The following is a 21,804-nucleotide window of genomic DNA, read 5'->3' as shown; positions in this document are numbered from 1 at the left end:
TATATATATATATATACCATTGAGGCTCATCATTACATCTTCAGGGTTTTGGTATTTCTGGGGGCCTGGGGCTTTTATTAGCAACAGGTGACATGGGGGGTTATCAAGAGAGTAGGGTGTGGTTAGGCATGGAAGCGGGAGGGTTAAGAAAGGCTAGCTGATGCTCCTGTGGTGAGAAGGAGGAAAGCCAGGGCCTGGGGATGAAGACGTTAACAAGGCAGCTGCTGCTTCCTACAGAACTGCTTCTCAGCAGTTCTCAGAAGTGACTTAGCTTTGCATCTCTGGCCACTTCCCTATGTCTGTGGCGCCCCGAGGATATTCAAAGCAAAGGATTGCATAGTGCCTCATAGGTTCAGACTATTCAGAAATTGTGTGGTTTGTCTCTTCAAACACTGATACGTGGGAGCTGCTTGTCTCCCTTTTGAACTCTGACCAGATAGACGTCCTAACCAGTGAGTGAGTGGGCTGACAAGGTGACAGTTTCTGTTTAATTACCAGGTTGGCAGCTCGAACCTTTACTAACTTCATTATAGGCATAAAAATGTAAGAGGCCAACTGGTTCTTCCTCTCTCTCAGGGGATAGGCAGTATCTACCTGGGTCAGGTACTGTGTGTGATAGAATTCCGCTGCTAGTTGAGGTTATTTGTGGAGACTTTGGGATGTCCTGGGAATGCATCTCTCCAGTACCTTTTTTTTTTTTTTTTCCATCTTAAGGGATGCTACAGCACTCCTGCCTCTGCCAGTCTGTCTATGAGTCATGGGATATAAAACAGGGGCAAAGTTCAAGGAAAGGGAAACCCCTACTCTGCCCCAACTCCCTATCAGCTCTGCTCCCCAGGACAGAGAGGGACACCCCTTTGAGCAACTCTCCATTTCTGCTCTCAGATATGCAGTGAGAGAGGGGGTGGGGGCAGGCTCTGTCTTCCAAGGCCCAGTGAGCACTGGATGGAAAAATCTGTGCACATAGTTCCTAAATGAAAGTGGAGGCTCAGCGCAGGGGATACATCCTGCAGTGCCAGCTGCATACGTAAACTCTCTCCATTGGGCCTCAGTGAAGAGTTTTTTTCCCTTCAAAAACCCTCTTTTCTATGCTGGATAAAATTTCAGGAGTGGATAGAATAGTTTTTGGGGGCCTGTGGGTATATTTCAGTGCCGGGAGCAGTCGACACACTCTTCATTTTTGGTGGGAATTGGGTTCTCTGATGCCAACAGCAGGAAGGACAGTATTCTGGGGAGGACTGTGCTCACGCACAAGTCCCTGGTGGGTGCTAGCGATGATTTACGTTTGTGCTGCTCTTTCCTTTTTGTGTTTTCTTTTCCTTAATCAAATTTACCCCCTTAACAGTAACACAGGTAAAATAGTGCTTCTGAAGTAAATTTACCAAATTATTATTTTAATAATGTTCCCTTTTATTTATTTTTTTAATACATTTTTATTAATTTATACATATTACATCTCAGTTGTTAGCCCATCCCATGTATCCTCCCATTCCTCCCTTCCTCCCACTTCCCCCCTACTCCCCTCCCCTCCCCTATGTCTGTGTCTGAGGGGGACCTCCTCCCCCTGAATATGCTCATACGGTATCAAGTCTCTCCTTGGTGACCTATTATCTTTCCTCTGAGTGCCACCAGGCATCTCCGTCCAAGAATGTTCCCTTTTATAACAGAATCTCAGAACCTTATTCTAACATCCATCTTACTAAGAGGATAGAAGAAATCTAATATATACATACATACATACATGCATGCATATTTAAATCAAGATAAGCTCTTGTGTAGACAGCCTGGGCTTAACATTTGTCATATTTCTGCCTCCGATTCCTGAGTGCTATACAGGTGCATATCCTGTGTCTGCCTAGCTAAAACACATGCTTTGACACTGTCATGGCCACATTTTTCCACTGTGGTTTATTTATTTATTTCCTTTTAAAGATTTATTTATTTTTCTTGTTTGTGTATGGGTGTTTTGCCTGTCTGTCTGTCTGTCTGTGCACCACATGTCTGCCTGGTGCCCACAGAACCTGACGGGGGCATCAGATCCCCTGGAACTGGAGCCACAGATGGTTGTAACCAACAGATGGGTGCTTGGAATCCAACCCAGGTCCCTTGGGAGAGCAGCCGGTGTCTTTATCTGCTGAGTCATCTCTCTGGCCACTGTTGTTTATCTGTCCCTTTCCTGTTGGGAGAACCCCATTTTTGAGCCTACAATCCAAAGTCAGTTTTTGGAGAGTACAGTCCTTTTAACTTTAGTCTGTACTGGCCATTCTGAGGCACTTAGTAGGTGCTTGCCAGCTTAAGAAGTGAATTTGACTTATTAAAGGACACCTCAAGCACTATAGATTCTCACGTGGTCAGTAGGCAAACAGCTCATGGAAAATGAGAAAATACCTGAGCCTTTGGCTGCAAATCTGCATTCATCGCCCAGGTGTGTGTGTTGGCTCAGCTCTCTGGCTTTCGTAATGGTAATTTAGGTGTTAGATGGATTTTAGAGTGCCATATTGTTTCAACCCAAGCTGTTACCTGGGAAATGCAACCATGTGTCCTTTTCTTACCGGGACTGGAACCTGAGTGCCATAGTTCTCCTGAACAGGGAAGAACCTCTTCATTTTGGACCCCTTTATCTTTTAAAAGCCCATGAGCTTTGGTAGCTTTTCAGTATGTGGGAATACACACATATTTTGGGGGATACATATTTTCTGTGTTTTTCTACACTGAAATATATTATTGCCTATTGTGGAACAATTGTCATCTAGGAGAAATGAAATGTATCTTTTGACTGTTTTTTGGGGGCGAGGGGGGCGGAATTGAGTACCCTGTCAGGAAAACCATGAAGGCCTTGAGGCAAATACTGACCATTCTTGAGTGGTAGTTAAGCTAGCACCTGGCATAGCTCCTGAGCACATGTCAGAAGAAGCGGGAGGTGTTAGCAGTGTCTGAAGGCGCAGTGAGTGTCAGGAAGGCCCATCCATTCATCAGAAAGGCTGAGTTCAAATCCCAAACGCATGCTCTAGTCATTGGGTGGTGCTTGTGAGAAGGGTGAAATGAGTATGGGGGAACTCAGTGAGCTCTCCTCCCCCCTTCGCTCTGTGCCCATTGTTTTTAGATTAGGGATGCCATTTAAGAATTGTGAAGTTGGTTTCATGGCTTGTTAAGTTTCTTTTCTTTTGGAGAGACTGACCCTTCAAGAGACTGAAATTATCACCATTATTATTATTATTATTTTAATTTTTAATTTTTAATTTTTTTTTTAGCAAGCAAAACAATGCCAGCGTGGGTATGGCTGTGTTACCCCTTCTTCCTACTCTCTTCCTACATGACTATATGAAGCCAAATTAGGGGCTGTAGCACCCAGCATTTGGAAGCCCTTGTCTACAAAGGCAGTCCAGTGAGATGTGCAGACCTCTGTTCTCCCCTCCAGAGGACGGAGCTCTGGTCTCTTGAGTTCAGTACTTGCTGCCTTACCCATCAAAGGCCGGCTTAGGAAACAATAACCCCATGTTTGGTTTTCAGTGTGTCATTAGGTATAAATCACAGAGTCTCAAAGTCTTAATTGTGCAAGTCGAGAATTATGCAGATAGAGTCATTTGCCTCCAGTAGTTGATCAGGATCACCTATGGGGATATCAGATAAGCAAATAGCTTATCACCCCACTTCCTGTGAACCAAGTAGAGCTGGAGAAGCTTATCTGCATGTATTACTATTCATTCTCTCTGAATGGCTGTCTAACTCAGCTAGTGTTTGTTTAGTGGATATTTTATGAGAAGTATAATATCAAAGCAGATAGAAATACAAAGCAAAGACTTCAAATCATATTGAGAAATATAGAAGGACTATTGTTTCTCAGCATGACATATGAATAAGCCCATCACATTTTGGTGCCAAAAAAGGCCATAAAGTTATCCAACTCCTTATTTAGAGATGAGGAAGACTCAAGAGAAGGAGAAACCTTCCTGTGGTTGGAAGGCTGAGCAAACTGAATGGAGTTGCTGCAGGCAGGATGGGATACTGCAGGTGGGGTGAGGTAAGCCCAAAGCCATTTTGTGGAAGGGAGCAACTGTCTCTGGCCTTGTTTGGGTACCACAGTCCACACAATTATTGTTCATGTTGCTGTGGCAACTTCCTGCTGTTATCTCGCCATGATGTGCACCTTAAAGAGTAAGCCCCAAACAGGATAAGTATTGCTTTGTGACACATGGTTTTCATAGTTGGGGCACCCGTGCTTGAGTAAGAGAGAAAGGGAGGGCAGCAATTTCATTCTCTTCACTCAGATCCTACCACTGGGATCTGGAGAGATGGCTCCATGGTTGAGAGTGCTGTGGTTCTCCTAGAGGACCCATGTTCAGTTTCTAGTACACACAATGGACATTTTACAACTTCCTGTAACTCTAGCTGGAGGGGACCCAATACCCTCTTCTGGTTGCTGTGCTCACCCCCATATTGTATATACATATACATAAAAGTAAACTAAACATTTAAAAAAGATCCTACTGTTAAAGTATTTCCCTTTATTCCTCACCTCACATTTGAGATGTTTCTGCAACTTTTAAAAAAAAAATCTCATGACTAACTTTTAATAAGACTTGTGAGAGGAAACCCATCCACAGAAATCATAGGGCATTAAAATATGCCGATGGAAATGTTACAGTGCCAATCATCACAACTATGGGTACTGTTCTGATCCCTAACTGTCTTTTGGAACCCTTGTCAATCAAGGGGCTGAGAGCCTCCTGGCTTAGTGACTTGCCTTTATGTTCCAAAGAACTTCCCACTCACCTTTGCTCTGTGGAACCAATATCAACATGACGCTCTTTGGAATGTGCCCAAGCTCCTTTTTGTGTGTTTTTTTTTCCTCTCTATTGCTGTGCATGTGTGTTTTTTAAAGGTATTGGGCAAATTTTTATGCTTTTGTGTGAACATATCTTAAATTTCTGCTTGTTCCTTCATAGCTGTTTGCTGTTTATGATGACATCTCACCCAGCTGCACTTTCACACCTCAATTAGACCTGTTCTTGCAGGAGACTCTGCCTCCCCTCCCCCACCCCCAACTCCTCCCGCCATGTTTGTTAGGGTCTTTCTGCTGCGTACTCCAATGCTGACAGAACTCAGACTTCCTTCTAGTAATTGTACAGGTGCTGCCCCCATGAGCCCCGGACCCTAACTAGAAACCACTGAATAGGAAGGAGGCATGGTAGTGGCGGGGCTAGAGCACCAGAAAGCAGAGTGGTTATTTCCTAGTGAATATAGGCGTGTGTGAAATAGGAAACCACTTGGGCCTGCTAAATGAGTGTATGAGAAAAAAAAAGAGAGAGAGAGAGAATTTTTCCGGGAATAATTCTTCATTGATTTTTATACTTATTTTCCAGTGTTGTCCTATGACATAGTTGCAGAAAAGTGTTAGTGCCATTTCAATAAGAAAAATAGAAGCTGTGAAGTGGGATTTGATCAAAGCTGCAGAGCTCAGTGGGATCAGAATGACGTCCCCTGGCCTTTAGCTCCGGGTTCTGGGAAAACCAGTTCAGCGGAGGTCCAAGTTCTATGAAGATAGGATTTCTGATCTTGTCTTCTGATAAAGGAATTTTCAAGTTGATGAGAAGCAGATGGGTAAGTAAATTAGCTTGTAACTTAAGGCTTGAATTAAGTAAGGGTGAATAAGGGCGCAAACAAAAGGTGTGGGTACATAGAGGTAGGAGTGATTAATTCTGTCTTTGTAATAAACAACAGCTGCTCTGGGCAGCATTCTGACAATGCCGGCTTGTGAGGGGCGGTTGAGAGCAGGTGTGGCTGTACAGAGACTATGGGATGGCTGGGAGGGAGAAGAAAGCTCAGGCCATCTCCAGTGTGTTCTTGGTGGACGGAGCTGAGGACTGTTGAACACTCACAGTGGATGGTGGGGTGGGGCGATCTGCATTTTAATAGCATAGAAAGGCCCAGGAATCCATCTTCTTGGCTACCTTGATTGATTGCAACCTTCAGCATAGCCTGATACTTTGTGGGTATCTACAGATCTGGTAACACTGCAGGTCGAATGTGACAAGACTGAGCTTGTGTGCATAACGAGTCTGAAGGGTGATGCAAGCAGCCTCCCCGGGTTCCTCTGGGTCTGTGCTCACCTCCCGTCCTTCTTCATTTTCTCACATCCCCTTGACTTCTCCTCTCTACTCCACCTCTGGCCTTTCGTTTTGAACCTTTATGAATCTTCCTCGGTTAAAAAAAAAATTCGCTTGCTTGCTTTATGCCCACAACGATGATTATTTTAGAGTTTATGTCATGGCCATTTCATGTGGATTTTTAAATAAATTTCTTCCGTGTTTCAGATTCATCTATACTTACCTCATTAAATGCCAACACCTCCTTTTAATGAGGGAGTTAACAGCTAAGATGTTTCATTGGCTTCTCAAAAAAAAATGCTTCTCTTTTCTTTAGCCACACAAAGCTATGGCCCGAGACACAGCCTTCTCCATTTGCTGTGCTGGAAACCTAGGGTGTTGTAGTGTTAAAGGGCCCCCCAGAGCCTCTTTGTATTTTCTTTCATCCTTATATCCCTTCATTCAATGCTTACAGCCACTGAGCTTTACATTCAGTCCTTGTGAAGTTCAGTTCAGCTCACTCCTTGCAAAATAATTTGAACTACCCTATAACTGTTTTCCTACACTTCATAAAAACTGACGTTGGTTTTGTCTACTGTGCTCTGAGATCTATCTTTCCATTACCTTGACAAGGGCTATGTCTTGGGATCTTCAGGCTGTTCAATGAATTGTGTGTGTGTGTGTGTGTGTGTGTGTGTGTGTGTGTGTGTGTGTGCGCGCACACGGGCGTGCACATGTGTACTGTGGGGTATGTGTGCTGTGTGTATGTGAGAGAGTGTGTGTGTATGCTGTGTGTGTATGTGTGTGATGTGTGTGTATGCATGTGAGGGTGTGTGCATGTGTGTGTCTGAATGTGTGTGTGAGTGTGAGAGTGTATGTGATATGCTGGGGATGAAATCTGGGGCTTCCAGCATGCTAAGCAGGTATTTTGCCATTGAGCTGCATATGTCTCTACCTGTTATTCGTTTCCTTTACAGATTTGTAAAGTCAAGTGGTTCTGGACTCCTGGTGGTGTTGGGAGAATTTCTGGCCAGCTTACACTGGTTCCTTTGCTCTCTGAATTCTAAGTAGGTTTCCTTTTCTTATTTTTGATACTGACGTTTGAACCTAGGGCCTCTTGTGTACCACCACTCATGTGTAGCAAGTGCTCTACCACTGAGCTATCTCCCAGCCTCTCTGAGACAGTCAGCAGCTTTGTGGCTATGCTTCCCAGACTAGTCATGGCTTGAAACCAGCAATCCTCCTGCCTCAGTCTCCTGGCTAGGTGAGATTTCAGGCCTGTAACACCAAGCCAAATGTAAGTCTGTTCTCTCAATAAGGAAACCAACCCTACTTCCCTGTAATGTGGCCCAATCACAAGTAACTAAGTTAAGGCATGATACAAAGGGGACTAAGAGCAACTTAGTACCTACTGGGTGCTTCCCATTTTTTAATTAATTTGATTCCCACAGTCACACAAAGGAGAGACTATTGTTTGTTTGACTCTATAAATGATGACATTACAACAAAAGAGTCTTTGACATCTATCTGTTCCAGGTTACTCTGAGAGTCAGAGGTAGGAGCCTTCCCCTCCGCACTCCCCACGTCCAAATTTATCAGATAGTTGAGAGAAATGAAAGCCTATTGGTGCTATCTTTTGTGAGTGATTATATGACCCCCGCCCCTCGGGGAACCCCTCTTGCTGCGGGGTTGTTCCACCAAGTCACTTCCAGGCTGACCGAATACATCTACCTCCTTGTCTCTGTGTGTGCTGCTTGGGTTGCTCGGAAGCATTCTACACATATATAGGTCACACATTCCTGCAACATAAATGAGTCCATCAGCAGCTTAGAGTTTCTTATTCATTCTGACCTTTGGCCCTTGCTTGTGTCAGCCAGAAATGTGGGTGTGGAGAGGCAGTTCGGGAACTGGTATGTTGAAGAAATGGAAGAGAAGCCCACAGGAGGTTTGCAGAAGCAGGCACTGTTGCCCAGGGTTTCTGCCCTGTAGCTCAATACGGCCATGGCTGAAGGTGAGATGTGGTAGGAATTGGCAACACTGGGTGGTGTCCGTGCCTGGCCCTGGCATGCTCATGAATGTGAGCTCGTGTACAGTGTGGGATCTTAGGAGCACTGTCATCTTTCAGTAATCAAGGCCACTGGTTCTAGGGCACCCTGCCCCTGTAGATATGCAAACACATAGGTGGGCAGATTCCTTGTATAAAATGTCACACTTTCTCCTAGATAATGTAAGCCTTATCTAGATGATTTTAATACCCTAGACAATGAAAACACTATGGAAATGGTGGTTACACTTAGCTCTTTATAGAATAATGAAAGAAAAAAAAGTGTACATGTTCAGTACAGACCCAGTTGTTTTAAGCTATATTTTCCAGGAGAGCTGGTCTTGAGGTCAGGCGATCAGGAAAGCAGGAGAGCTGGCCCCATCTTTTGCTGGCTGTGGCCTTGAGCTAGCTGGGGCAGTGCTGGAGAGCTCCTCCTGATGCTCTGGGTGTGGGAGAGCTGGTGGGCTGACCAACTCAGGTACCACCCAGGCTCCAATCCAGGGCTTTGAGTTAGCCCACCCCAATGTCTACCCCATCTATGGGCTGCTGGAGATCACGAAGGAGCTGGTTCTGCAGAACCAAAGCTGGAGCATCTCTATGGCACAGGGCAACAACAGGATATCTGAGAAGAGTCTTGGTGAGGACCTAGTATTGATAGTGTAGCAGAATCCACAGGGCTCAAATCCACGGGACCAATGGCTCATTGCAATGAACATTTGCAAGTAAAGCTTTTCGGGCAAAAGGCTATACAGTGTGACACACTGCAGCTTCCACCATGAGATTTTTGTTTGTTTCTCTTTTTTAAAAATTATTATTATTTTTCTTTTTTTGGGAGAGGAGGTTACAAGGGCAGAGGGAAGATATGAAGGGATAAGAAGATGAGTGGGATTGGGGTGAATTCACAAAGAATAAAAAATAAAGTTAAAAGAAATATTTTCAACCCAATATTGGGTTGGGTAAATTCATGGATGCAGAATCCATGAATCTAGAGCAATGACTACCCTACTAAGTCCATCCCCTCAGACTCTTGGAATGTTTGTAGGCATCAGTCAAACTACTCAGATTTAAAACCCCAAGGCAGATTCTCAGAAAGGCCAAACATTCAACAAGGGAAGTATTTCTAGAGACAGAATACACACAGTTACGTGCAATTGATCCTATGGGAAGACACTGTTTAAGTTGAAGAAAATAACTATTAGAAAATGCATCCAGTGTGGTGGCATTTACACTCCTTTTGTCAACTAAAAATGTGTTTGTTTAAATAGCGTGTCTGGTTTTTTTTTTTTTTACAGGCATCACTCGCTCTCAGTCATCATAACTGCCTGAGTTTCACAAGTGCATATGAATGATTCAGACTAGTCTAGCAGTTGTCTTCAGCAAACGTTCTTAGAATTATGCATTAATTTGTAAATTCTCCCCCCCCCCACTACTTTTCAGTAAAATGTAGGCACAATGACTAAACCATTTCAGCACTTTGATGGGAATATGAAATGTTGACACAACTGGTTTGTGAAACTAAAGCTCTGAGCAGAGAGATTTTGATGAAAATCAGGGCGTACAAGAAAAGGCAGAAGCAGCTGACTTGAGCATATTTTGTCTCACTTGTCTGTGCATATGGATTTACCCTTTGGGAGACTCAGGACTTTGTTGCCATGCCAATTCCTTCTAAACCTTAAAGATATACGTCTAATGCCCAGGACCCCGAGTCTCACTGCAACTGTATTTACCTTGGAGGTCTTCCATGTGTGTGTGTCCTCACTTACAGGTGATCTCTGGTGGCAGCTCCATGGAATTGTTGCCACTGAATTTGCATTAGAATATTCAGTTAAGATTCCTGGTACTATAGAAGGTGGTTCTGTGAGCCTTAAAAATACTATGCCCCACCAGAAGGTTAGAGAGAGGGAGGGATGAAGGGGGGAGGGGACGAAGGATGGGGGAGACAGAGGGAGGGGGAGGGGAGAGCTTTTGAAAGGTTTTCATTGGCTGTAGTCTTTATTGAGCAAATTGCACAGATCCCTGGAAACCATCTTCATTAAGGGGTAAGTTCATCAAAAGAGCTCTCTTTTTCTAGGTTAATCTATGAGGTTAGCACAGATTTACCAAGGTATTTGCTTCTTCGTGTGTGTGTGTGTGTGTGTGTGTGTGTGTGTGTGTGTGTGTGTGTGTGTGTATGTGTGTAGGGGGTGTTGTTTCTTAAAAGAGACCAACAAATTGATTGTAAGCTGCATAACTACTGTTGGATTCAGGGTACAAAACAATCCCAGTACCCCTCAGTTCTCTTGTGCTCTGCTCCCTCTGTAGTCACTTTATCCTGTCCCCACTTTTGGCAGTGTCTTCTCCACCCATGGTTGTGCCACATCTACATCAGGGACGTGGAATCACGCAACATTTAGTGCTGTACTTACAACAATGCATTTGAGATTTCCCCACGCCATGTGCATCAGAAGTTTTCTCTTTTTATTTCTGAATAGTATAGAGTGTTCATTATGGATACTAGTTTATTTATCCTTCTCTAGCTAAGGGGCACTTGGATTGTTTCCAGTGTTTGGCAATTACTAAGAAGTTGTTATAAGCATTGGCTTGTAGGTTTTGTGTGCTCTTCTCACTTGAATCAACACCTAGGAACTTGCTTGGGTCATATGGTTTCTGAATGTTTAAATTTGGAAGAAACTTCCAGCCTTATTTCCAAAGAAGATAGGCCATGCAACAGTTTATAAGAATTCCGGTTGCTCCTCTTCCTTGTCAGCACTTGACACTATAAGCTTACAAAACATCGTGGACCTTTCTAGCCCTGTATGGTAGAATCTCAGGTTTTATTTTGCATTTTCACAGTGACTAATTGATTATCCTAATCACCTTTGATGATGTGTCTTTATATAAAATTTCAGATATTTGTCTTTAAAAAAATATATTTAAAATATGTATGACAAGTTGTCACTATCTAGCTCAGACTGGCCTCCGATTTGCCATCCTTTTGCCCCAGCCTCCCCAGTGTGTTGGAATTACAGGTACATACCACCACACCCTGCCTGCTTTTGTTTGTTTTTGTAATTTTTAAATTGAAATCTTTAATATACTCTATGCACAAATTATTTATTAAATTTTATACATGACATCCTCCCCCCCCAATCTATAGTATGCCTTCTCCTTCCCTTACTATTATCTTTCGCAGGTCAAAGGTTAGCACAAAAGTAACATGTGTCATTATGGGATGTTCCTACATGTATGTCACTGTACTTCCTAATTATCTCACTTCTCCACTGCCCTCTCCCATCGCCCTTGCCTCCTTTTCCTCATTCCCCTTGTCTCCCCTCTTCCTGCTTTCTCCCCTCCACCATAATTTCCACTTCTGTGTCAACGTATTCCATTACCCATCTCTCAACTCCTTAAGATATCTTCTGCCACTTTCTATTTTTCCTCTCTCTCTCTCTCTCCTTCCTTCTTCTACTTTTTTCCCTTCCAGAACACACACACACACACACACACACACACACACACACACATATATATAAATATAAATTTAAAATTTAAATCTAGTGCCACATATGTGAAGACATGCTGTTTATGAAAGATTTAATTTTGATGAAAATCTTCTTTTCTTTTTCTTTTCTTCTATTTTAAAAATCCATTGTATTTTTGGCACCACTCTAAGAATTCTCAGCCTAAACAAAGCCATGAGATTTTTCCCTATGCATTTATATTGTGATCCATGATCTATTTCAAGTAAACTTCTAAGTAATTCAGGAAGCATAGTTTTGTTTTTTGTTTTTTTATTTTTAGTTAACCTAAGAGTCTTCAGTTTTCTCTCTCACTTGTAGAAAAATCTCTTATTTTTCCACATTTAATCTAAAGGAAGGAGCATGTTTTAACCTAGAATATGAGCTCAAACATCTTTCAGAATAAATACCCTTAATGTGGCGAAGAGAGCCCCTTGCCTAAGAGAACACCCACAGCTTGCGTTCAGTGTCACAAAACTAAACATAGTTAAACATCAGTTTCCTCTGCCCAGCTTGTTAGAAGCTCAAGAAAGACTGAAAACAAACAAACAAACAAACAAACAATCTTAAAAATCTAGAACGAGAATGGAACTTGAGGCTCATTCAAGCGAATTCTTCCTTTTTTAATTTACAAAAAGGACGCAAACACGTGACAGAGCGTATGTGCCACGGAAGTATTATCTTGGGCATTGGAGCACCGGAGGACACTGGCTTCTGCTTCTTTCTCCTGTCCTTGCTGTCTGCGGCTGGCACCCCTCCCTCCTTATGACGTCACGTGTTGTTGTGTCCCAGGCTCAGCCCTCTTACTCCTTCCACCCCCTGGGTGATCTCATGCAGCTCAGGGGTCAAAATGCCACATATGCTTGATGAGTCAGTCAGCGCTGCTCCGGCCTCCTGCTTCCCTCAACTCCAGACCGATTTACCCAGCTGCCTCCTCAACACATCAGAGACGTCTAACTTGTCGATCACAGCAGTCTTGGTTTTTCCCGCCCACCCTTGCTCTGGGACTGTCTATCAGACCCTCTTACCCTGTCAAGGAAATAGGCCCAGAGTCTGACAGCATCATGGCCACAAATGGTGCCTGTAAGGCCTGGGGTTTGGCCTGTACTGGGTTTGCAGCTTCTCTACCTGCTCCTGAGGCCAGGCCAGCTCTCCACAGTAGCCGTAAAAGATTTTTAAGGACTAGGCCAGATCTTGCCCCTGCCCAGCCTAAATCTCAAGGATGGCTTTTCACCATTCTGAGTCACATCTCTGTGTGACCTGCCTGCCTACTGGTCTCTGAGTCAACATTTGTTGCCCTGAATGGGTTTGCATATGCTGGTTCTGTGCCTCGGTGCGCTCAACCCTGTGTCTTCTCAACACTCTAGCACACTCAGATGTCTTCGCAGAGGTGGTCCTCTGAAAGGCCTTCCCTGACTCCTCCCACGTACCCGCCCTCCCCCACCTGCTCTGTCTTCTCACTCAGCTGGCTAATAGCTTTCTTCTGTAGAGCTCTTCTATATAGCCTTTTTCTATAGAGCTCCCCACTACCTGTCATCACATGGCTCGCCTTCTGCTTGCCTCCTCTTCTGAAATGTAAACGCCATGAGGGTGGAGCGTTGCTTGACTCCCAGCTGTGGTCCCAGATTCCAGAGCAGGTGGCCCATAGTCCGTGCTCAGAGATCAATACCAATAGATTCCTTTCGATTCTGTTTTACTTCTACCTTTTCCCCTAGAGGCTGTTACTGTTATTCGTGAGGTAAATAGCTTTTTGGATTTCTGATGACACAAGCTTTACACTGTATTTCTCTCACTTAATAATATATTTGCACAATTAGTTGATCCATTCATCTATGTATTAGATTATACAGCTAGGCCACACTACAGATCTAACCCAGTTCGTTGCCATGTTAACAGGTATGTGAGCTGTGTCCCCTATCCACTGCTGTAAATAAGACTGCAGTGCATTTGGTGGCATACACATCTCTGTGCACATGGATTTTCTGTCAGTGACTCAGTAGATGTTGATTATGGACATGTAAAATGCTTTTTCTTCTATTATATTGCCAGCAACAGTATACGAGTGCCTATTATTCCACGTCTTCGCCAACACAACATTGTTATAAAGACTTTTAGCAAAAAAAAAAAAAAAAAAAAGTTCAATTCCTTTACAAATGAGGCCAGTACTAAAGATTTAGACTTAAACAAGTAAATGTTTTTCATTTCTTAGCTGGTAAGTTCCTAGATCAGAAACTAGTTTCATAAAGGAAGAAATAAAGTGTGAGAGAAAGTATAGAAAGTGATTGAGATGAGAAGCATTGGCCTTTGTAGAAGCTTCCAGAGATGGTTTTGTGCAGAGTCATCTTGATATGCTCTGAGAGATAAAAAGTCCACACACAGTGTCTTGGTTTCCTTGTTATAAAATACTATTTGTAGATGATTTTTTCTTAAATTTACTTTTATTACTTTTATGTGTCTGTGTGTGGGTATGTGCCAGTGAGCGCAGCAGGCGTGGAGACCAGAGGCCTAGGGTCTCCTAGAACTGGAATTACAAGCAGATGCATTCTGCCTAACACTGGTGCTGGGAACCAAACTCAGGGCCCCTAGGAAGAGCAGACATGCTCTTAACCACCAGGCCATTGCTCCAGCCCTGATTTTTGTTTTTTCCTAAAATGAATCCACAACACAAAACCTCAAGTGTTTAAGAGTTGGCTTTAGGGTTCTTGGAAGTTGTTGCACTGGGTGATTTATCGTTACTTAACAACTTTGTGGTTTCTGCTGGGCCTCACCAGAGCACACTCAGAGAACACCAGCAGTTATCTGTTTTTAATGACTAGGCCTGGCGTCCAGAACACCAGAGCAGGAATGAATACCATGAACAATGCCAAGCCAGGGGAGAGACAGTTCACAAGCAGCACCCGGGGGCTTCTAGGATGTAGTTGGTTTCAGCCCAGGACTAGGTGTGAATGTTGGTTGGCTCTTGCTTGTTGTGCCTTTGTGCCCACTGGCAGCACTACGTAGAGGTCCAAAGGGCGGGGGGGGGGGGGGCATCTTCTCTGTTTTCATCAGCTGTCCAATGTGGGACGAGAGACACTTTGTTGTAGCATTAGTGTGTCAGAATCTCAAGAGTTCTGGGAAGCTAGCTCCTCTTATTACCTAGGCGATAAACCTGAGTCCAGAGAGAGACAAGGGAGGTTCATAGGCGATAAGTCCAGACACTTGAAACCTCTCTATGAAACAGGGAACGTGGACTCTTTTATGTACACTTATAGACGTCGGTTGTTAGCTGCAAAAGCACGTTGACTTTGAAATCCCTAAGAAGCAGTGTTTAAAAAAAAAAAAAGGTATATATGTCCTTGAACCCATGTACCCACCGCCTGCCCATGGCAGACATTGTTAATCAACCTCAGAAAGCTCCAACCCAGCCTAAGAACTCTCCTTATACAGTGCTGCTGCTAGGTAACTAGTCATAATTGAGCCAAGTTTGTATGTGAATTGAACATCTGTTTGTTCTCCGCCTTGTAAATGTGTGGTTCATGACTCAGTGCTAAGAGCTCGGGACTTTAAGCCAGAAGAGTGTGGTTTGACCCCTCGGTTTGCTCTTCTGGGTTATGTTGTCTTAGGCAAGTCACTTAACTTTTCTAGAACCAGTTTGCCCCTGAAATGAGGGATGGTCATTAAGGGTCCTCCTGCTTTGAACATCTATATGAGTCAAAGCACAGGGATTTTTTTGAGTCTATGATTTTAGAGTTACAAGCAGGCCTTTAATGAAGACCATAGGAGGGTTGTTTTTTGTTTCTTTTTAGGGAATGTATGTATTACAGATCTGTTATTAGAATTCAGATGTACATATTTCTAGCTTTTTCTTGGCTGCTGCTTTTTGTTTGCATGGTTGCATGAGTCTATATCACTGAAACCAGAATTTAGGCAGTGACTTGAGTAGAGGACTTACACAAATGGGGGACACAAATGACCTCACACACCAAGCTGGAGCAAGGCTCCTTGCAGTTGGCCCGCCTTGCAGTTCAGGGTCTTGAGTTGCTTTTCTCTTTTGTTTTGCTCGCGCTCCCCGTTTGACCTTTCTGATGAGCAAGAGGCCCTGCATTCACGCAGTTCTTAGCAAGGGGTTCTCTTTGCACTCCTCCTTCCTTGGTCTCTCCTGGGTCTTGTGGTGACTTGACTCTTGTTTGCTTTCCAGGCTCTCCTTCCCTACGGGCATATCCTCTCCTGTCCGTGATCACCCGACAGCCCACAGTCATCTCCCACCTGGTTCCCACTGGCCCAGGAATCACCCCAGTGTTACCTCGCCATCCCGTCACCGAGGCTGCCGCTGCGGCGGCCGCCGCCGCCGCCGCTGCTGAGACCCCTGGTGGTGAGGCCTTAGTCAGCAGCGAATCTGAAACAGACCAACCAACACCCCGGCAGAAGAAACCACGCAGGAGCCGCACCATCTTCACGGAGCTGCAGCTCATGGGCCTGGAGAAGAAATTCCAGAAGCAGAAGTATTTGTCTACCCCAGACAGGTGAGGGCATGAGGAAGGCACTCACTGTAGGTACGGCCTGGAAAGGAGTTTTGTTCTCTGTGCGTTGTGGCACAGAGGGCACTTTCAGGGCCCGGTTACACTTGGGCCTGGACTCTATTCCTTTGCGCTAGTCCTGCCAACTTTGCCTTAGAAGAGGCAGCCCACCTGAGTCTAGCTTATCGGCTCACAGTGCCCGGATGAATGCACTCTCCTCTGTCTCTTCTATGATTCTGATACACCTCTTCAGAAGAACAAGTCAGGAAAAGTCGGGCAAATACTTGCCCAGGCTCTCTGTCAGGAAGCTGGCTTGGTTTTTAAATGCCCCCCCCCACCCCAATATTTAGCAACATATACAGCGGGTGTAGACCTGGACATCCAGCTGTAATTTCAGCCCTCCCTGGCTCTCTTGAATACCTAGCTGACTCAATTTGCTGGCCTGGCTTTGGCTGGAAAGGGATTGATGCAGGGGAGGAGGTTTCTGGGACCTTGGCGTGTTTGTTCAGGATTGAAGGAGAGCCACAGGCAGCCTGCTGGGACGGCAGGGATGTCTCTCCTCTTTAAACCCTTTGCAGTTACTGTCGGGGATGATTGTAATCCTTGCTCTCTGTAGAGGCCTAACACCTCACCCTCTGCCTTTAATTTACTATTTTAATTATAAAACATGCTTATGTGTGTCTTCCCTTGTTCCCTTATCTCACCCTGAGCTCACTGAGCTCAGACATGAACCTATTTTATTGGGGGACTTTTTAAAAAATCTCACCTCCCAACTGCTTTATCCATATTAGGTTGACCCCAGTCCTATGAAAAAGCATGGGAACTAAATGCCAGTGAATGCCTGAAGCTATTTAGTAGTTGTTTAGAAAACAAAGTGGAAGTGAGCCAGCTATCTTCAGATCACCCTTTCACGGAGATCTGTCTAGCGTTCCACAAGCCAGCTGCTTGCTGAGGCTGTCTTGAGTCATGGCAAATTGGGGTGGCAGGGGCCCAGAGATCAGTAAACAGAGTCCTGCTTTGAAGGACATCATGGGGGCCGTGGTGGCGGTGATGACAATTGCCATGGCATGGTGAGCCAGTACTGGTGCCATTAGTTACCATAGAAACCCAGATATTGCTGGGTGTGCCAAGGAAGCCTTTAAGAAGACCTTTGGTTCCAGAAGAAGCAGAGCATCCTACACAGAGGGGATATTGCCAAAAGGCATAGACTCTTGTCTCTCTGGTCAGGGCATGTTGAAGAAATTACAAGTATGGGTGTGGATGGGGGGTAGGAAGAACCTCATATGCATGGCTGAGGAACAGAGTCTGGCTGTTGGGGTACTCACTGGTCCATAAGGGCCAGATTTATGTTTTATAATCATAGCTTGGGTAGCACCATAACTGATGGCTTACAGGCAAGTGATGGGGCAGAGAAGCCAGTTATGAAAGAATCTAGGGATGGCTGCAGGGAATAGAGAGGAGCGAGGAGAAGCGAGGGGTGGTGAGGTGGTGGGGATGTTTGAAATTAAAACGGGAAGAACTGACCCTGGATGAGGAAGAAATGTGAGAGTTGAGTGTCCTGTAGTTCCCGAATGAGGCAGGTTACTAGGAAGCAAGGATGCTATTAATGGAAGCCAAAAGGCTGGGTCAGGCTGGGGCTAATGGGGAAAGGTGAGCTTTGCTTTGAACATTCACGTTGTGGGTCACATTTGGGCAGGCAGGTCTGTGAGTTGGGAATTAAAACATGAGGTTTCCCAGGTAGCAGGAAACTAAGCTTCGTGGACTTGTGTAACCAGGTGGAGCAGCCATCAATGTTGGTTGTATGGTTGTGTATCTAATGGGCTTCAGAAAGTATGAGTAAAAGTTAGGCTTATTTCTCAGAAAGCTAGAAAACAGAGAGGGGGTGGTAGTGGTTAGATCTTAATAAATCTGTTGGGGCTCCCTGCTACTTGCCCAGGCATCTCAGTGACCCACGCAGACCTGATTCCCTTGCCTAGGGAGGACTCCATCTGGCTGGTATTGAAGCTGACGCCTCAACCCGCCCTCTCTGGTGTTCCCCACCTCCCTACGTGACCATGGGCACTCCTTCCTCCCACAGCTCCTGCTCTTCCCCTCTGCGTTTGTTTCTCCAGTTTCCTAGGTGACTCCAGTTGAGTGAATATGCAGGGAAGTGAGAATTTGTAACGGTGGCAGGTAATGAGAGAAAGCTGATGACAGTGAGACGTTTCTGCAGCCAGTGTGAGTCAAGGATGCATTTTTCCCAAGTGAGCTAACAGCGTTTGCTAACGCCATGGCAGAACTGTGAACCTTCCACTGACTAATGCACCTGATGGCCTCAGGTGAACCAGGCTCAGGAAAACCCTGTAGGAGCCGGAAAGGACCCTTAGGACCACCAGAGCCTAGAGTGACCCTGGGACCAGAACTGTGGGGTCGCCCTGGATTGCTGGTTCATAATGAATGACTGCGTAGGGCCTCGTGATTCATTAAAGGGCAGAGCTAAGTGCTGTTGGCGTTGGGAGTTAGTGCTTTGGCCAGCAAATCATTTTCAATGAAATGCTCAGCTGCCATGAGCTCCTCTACAGGGACCACCAGGTATATGGGAACGCAGCTGTAAGACAGGCTCAAACAGTCTTTTGAAGGCACGTTCTATTTTTAAAATTACTATTAAAGGTGTAGCTATTGTACCATGATCCGAGCAGGAGTCTTGGGCCTCTGTACCTTTGAGCACCGGGAGTTGGCTGATGCCAGGGGTCAGAGGACAGGGTCAGTGCCAATACTGGGTCTCCTCATATAGAGAAAGCTGCGGCTAAGGTATTGCACCTAGACTGCCCATGGCTGATGTTTGAGCCTGTGCAGACTTGCAAGTGGCAATTCTCAGAAATGTGGTGGCCTCCAAGCAGTGGTGGTCGCTGCTCAAACTGTTGTACAAGTCTGATGTACAAGTCTGAAGTGCTTCACTGAGCAGGGTTGGAGCTCGGGGGAGGCTTCAGGCAGGCAGCTCATGTTTCCTCAGATTTCCTGTCCCTCCAGATGGTACCCAGATAACCACATAGGCCCCTGGATGCAGCCTTGAAAACTAAGGATAGAAACGACTAATTGTCCCCTTGTATTCCATGCACTATTTGGAGTGTTGGCTGCTCCCTCAGGCTGTGGCACCTCTGTTTCCCTTCGGTTGTTCTGCTTTGTGAAGTGTTGCGAGGTGGGGCCTCACACAGAAGGTGATGGACAAGTCAGACCTGGGTGGATTTTACTCTTGCTCCATGATCCAGGAGTCAGCAAAAATAGAGCCAGAAGGGTGTTTATTTCAGGCTTTTTGGGCCACATGGCTTGCCCCAGCTACTCAAGTCTGCTGATGTAGCACAGAGGTCTCCATGAGCAAGATGAAAACAAACAAACGTGTCTGCGTTCCAATAAACTTTATTTAAAAGAAAATCAAGTGTCAGGAAGAGATTGGCCACATTAGTGAGAAATTCTAAAATCTCTTTAGAGCTTTAAATCATTTATCGGCGAAATGGGAATAATTACACCAACTTCAGCGTGATGAAAAAACGGCACTGGGCAGGGCCTTGGTGTGGGTCTAGGATGCTGTCACGCTCTAGAAATGGTCACCATGTGTTGGAATTGCCACCCACTGCTGGCTTTGACTTTAGGGCTTTTCAGAAGGCCATAGAGAAAAGTGGAGACACGGTGAGCCTGGAAAGCAGGAGAGACCATGGATTTAACGCTCCCTTGCACTCTTTAAGGTTCTACATTCTGATCACTGTAGTAACTTAGGGCAGCTACAGTAAGTTCCTGGGGCTGAAGAGAAGGCTCAGTGGCTGAGTCCCTAGCTTCCCGAGTACAAGGGCGGAAGTCCAGACCCCCAGAACCTGCATGAAAATTGGGCAGGTGTGGCTGCTGCCTGCAAGCCCAGCACTTAGTAGTCAGAGACAGGGGATGCCTGTGGCTTCAACAAGATACCCCGTCTCAATAAATAAAATGGAATGTAATAAAGAGGACGCCTGACATCAACTTTGGGTTTCCACGCACATCACACACAAAAATACACACACCTAACTATATACGTACGTATATGCAAAGATATTTCCAAGCCCTGCTTTGAGATTTAGTAATGCAGTAGGTAACTTTGTGAGCATAAATTAAGTGGAGGACTTTGTCTTGAGCTGGGGGCGCTGAAGTAACAAACACTCTGAAGATAGCTAAACAGACAGCATTGTCCGTTGGGGGCATCCTGGGAGCTGGGAGGCTCGGCTGCTGGAGGTGGCTCTGCAGTCATGAGTGGGGTTCCCATAGAAGTATAGCTTCACCTTATAGTTCCAGTTTTTTGGGGGTGGGGTGGGGTGGAGATCAGAACATACATTTTATAGAGGATCAGGATGGAGACCAAAGGCTCAGCTATCCAGGTTCATTTCCCAGAGAGAATGAATCTAAGATAAGGGTTCTCGGATGTGGCCCCTGTGCAGTGTTCTCAGAAGGGTGACGTTCTTCCTCTTGGGGACCGACTGGCTTAGTGGTGGCAGTCTGAGATTTAGCGGCAAGTGCCTGGTGCTAGCTAGCATCTATCTATCTACCTCTCTCGTTCTCTCCTTCCTTCCTCACCCTCCCTTTGTGTCTCATGCCTTCTAGGTTGGACTTGGCCCAGTCTCTGGGACTCACTCAGCTGCAAGTGAAGACTTGGTATCAGAACCGCAGGATGAAATGGAAGAAGATGGTAAGCAGGCCAAGGACAGGGAGTGTAACCCCGAATGGGAAGATGGTCCACCTCGGGGCTGCTGGGAAGACTTCCCACCTCGGAGCTGCTAGGATGCAGGGCGGCTTCAAGAAAGGAAGGTCTTCTGGGCTGCTGGCTGTGGAGGGAGGCTGTTTAAACTTGATCTCATTTTTAAAAAATATTTTAATGTTTTTTTTTATTCTTCTCTCATATATTACATCCTGACTGAAGTTTCCCCTCCTTCCCCTGAGCCTCTCCCCACCCCCACCCCCTCCCCAAACCTCCCCTCTCCCCCAAGACCTACTCCCTCCTCCCCTCAGAGAAGAGCAGGACTCCCAGAGACATCAACCAAACAGGGCATCTTGAGCTACAAGAAGACCAGTCATACACTATCATGTCAAGGCTGGACGAAGGCAACCCAGTAGGAGGGAAAGGGTCCCACAAGTAGGCTAAAGGGTCAGGGACAGGCTCCACTCCCACTGTTGGGATTTCCACAAGAACACCAGCCATAACATACATGAGGCCCTGGGTCAGGCCCCTACAGGCTCCCTGATCTCTGCAGGTTCGCATCAGTCCTGGTAGGTTGAGTCTGCGCGCCCTGTTCTTGTGGTGTGTCCCTGACCCCTCCAGTTCCTCCAGTCCTTCCTCCCCATCCTCCATTGGACTCCCCGAGCTCCGTCTAATGTTTGGCTGTGGTACTCTGCATCTGCTCCCATCAGTTGCTGGATGAAGTCTCTCTGGCTCTTTGATGACGATTCTGCTAGGCTCTGGTCCCAGCACACTCTGGGACCAACTGTAGGTCGAAGGTTTTGTGGCTGATTCGGTGTCCCCATCCTTCCACTTGAGCCCTTGCCCGGTTACAGAAGATGGCCGGTTCAGGCTCTGTGCCCCTCATTGCTAGGAGTCTTTCCTAGGGTCACTATCGTAGATTCTGTGGAGTTTCCATTGCGCTAGGTTTCCACCTGCCCCCCACCCCCACGGAATGCCCCCA

General features: G+C 45.6%; 1 protein-coding gene across 2 annotated transcripts in view; it reads left to right on the top strand.

The window, feature by feature from the left end:
* BARX2 (BARX homeobox 2) overlaps positions 1 to 21,804 on the top strand; it is a 67,988-nt gene that overhangs the window by 36,870 nt on the left and 9,314 nt on the right. For both annotated transcript variants that reach the window (XM_084783255.1, XM_084783256.1), the window contains exons 2-3: positions 15,805 to 16,129; positions 20,729 to 20,813. In XM_084783255.1, coding sequence (XP_084639381.1) covers positions 15,805 to 16,129; positions 20,729 to 20,813 — 410 coding nt within the window. The remainder of the gene's footprint in view (positions 1 to 15,804; positions 16,130 to 20,728; positions 20,814 to 21,804) is intronic.

Source organism: Acomys minous (assembly GCF_964271855.1).
Source record: "Acomys minous genome assembly, chromosome: 5".
Classification (NCBI taxonomy): Eukaryota; Metazoa; Chordata; class Mammalia; order Rodentia; family Muridae; genus Acomys; species Acomys minous.
Note: the sequence above shows the minus strand (reverse complement) of the source record. Positions and strands in the feature narration are given on the sequence as shown.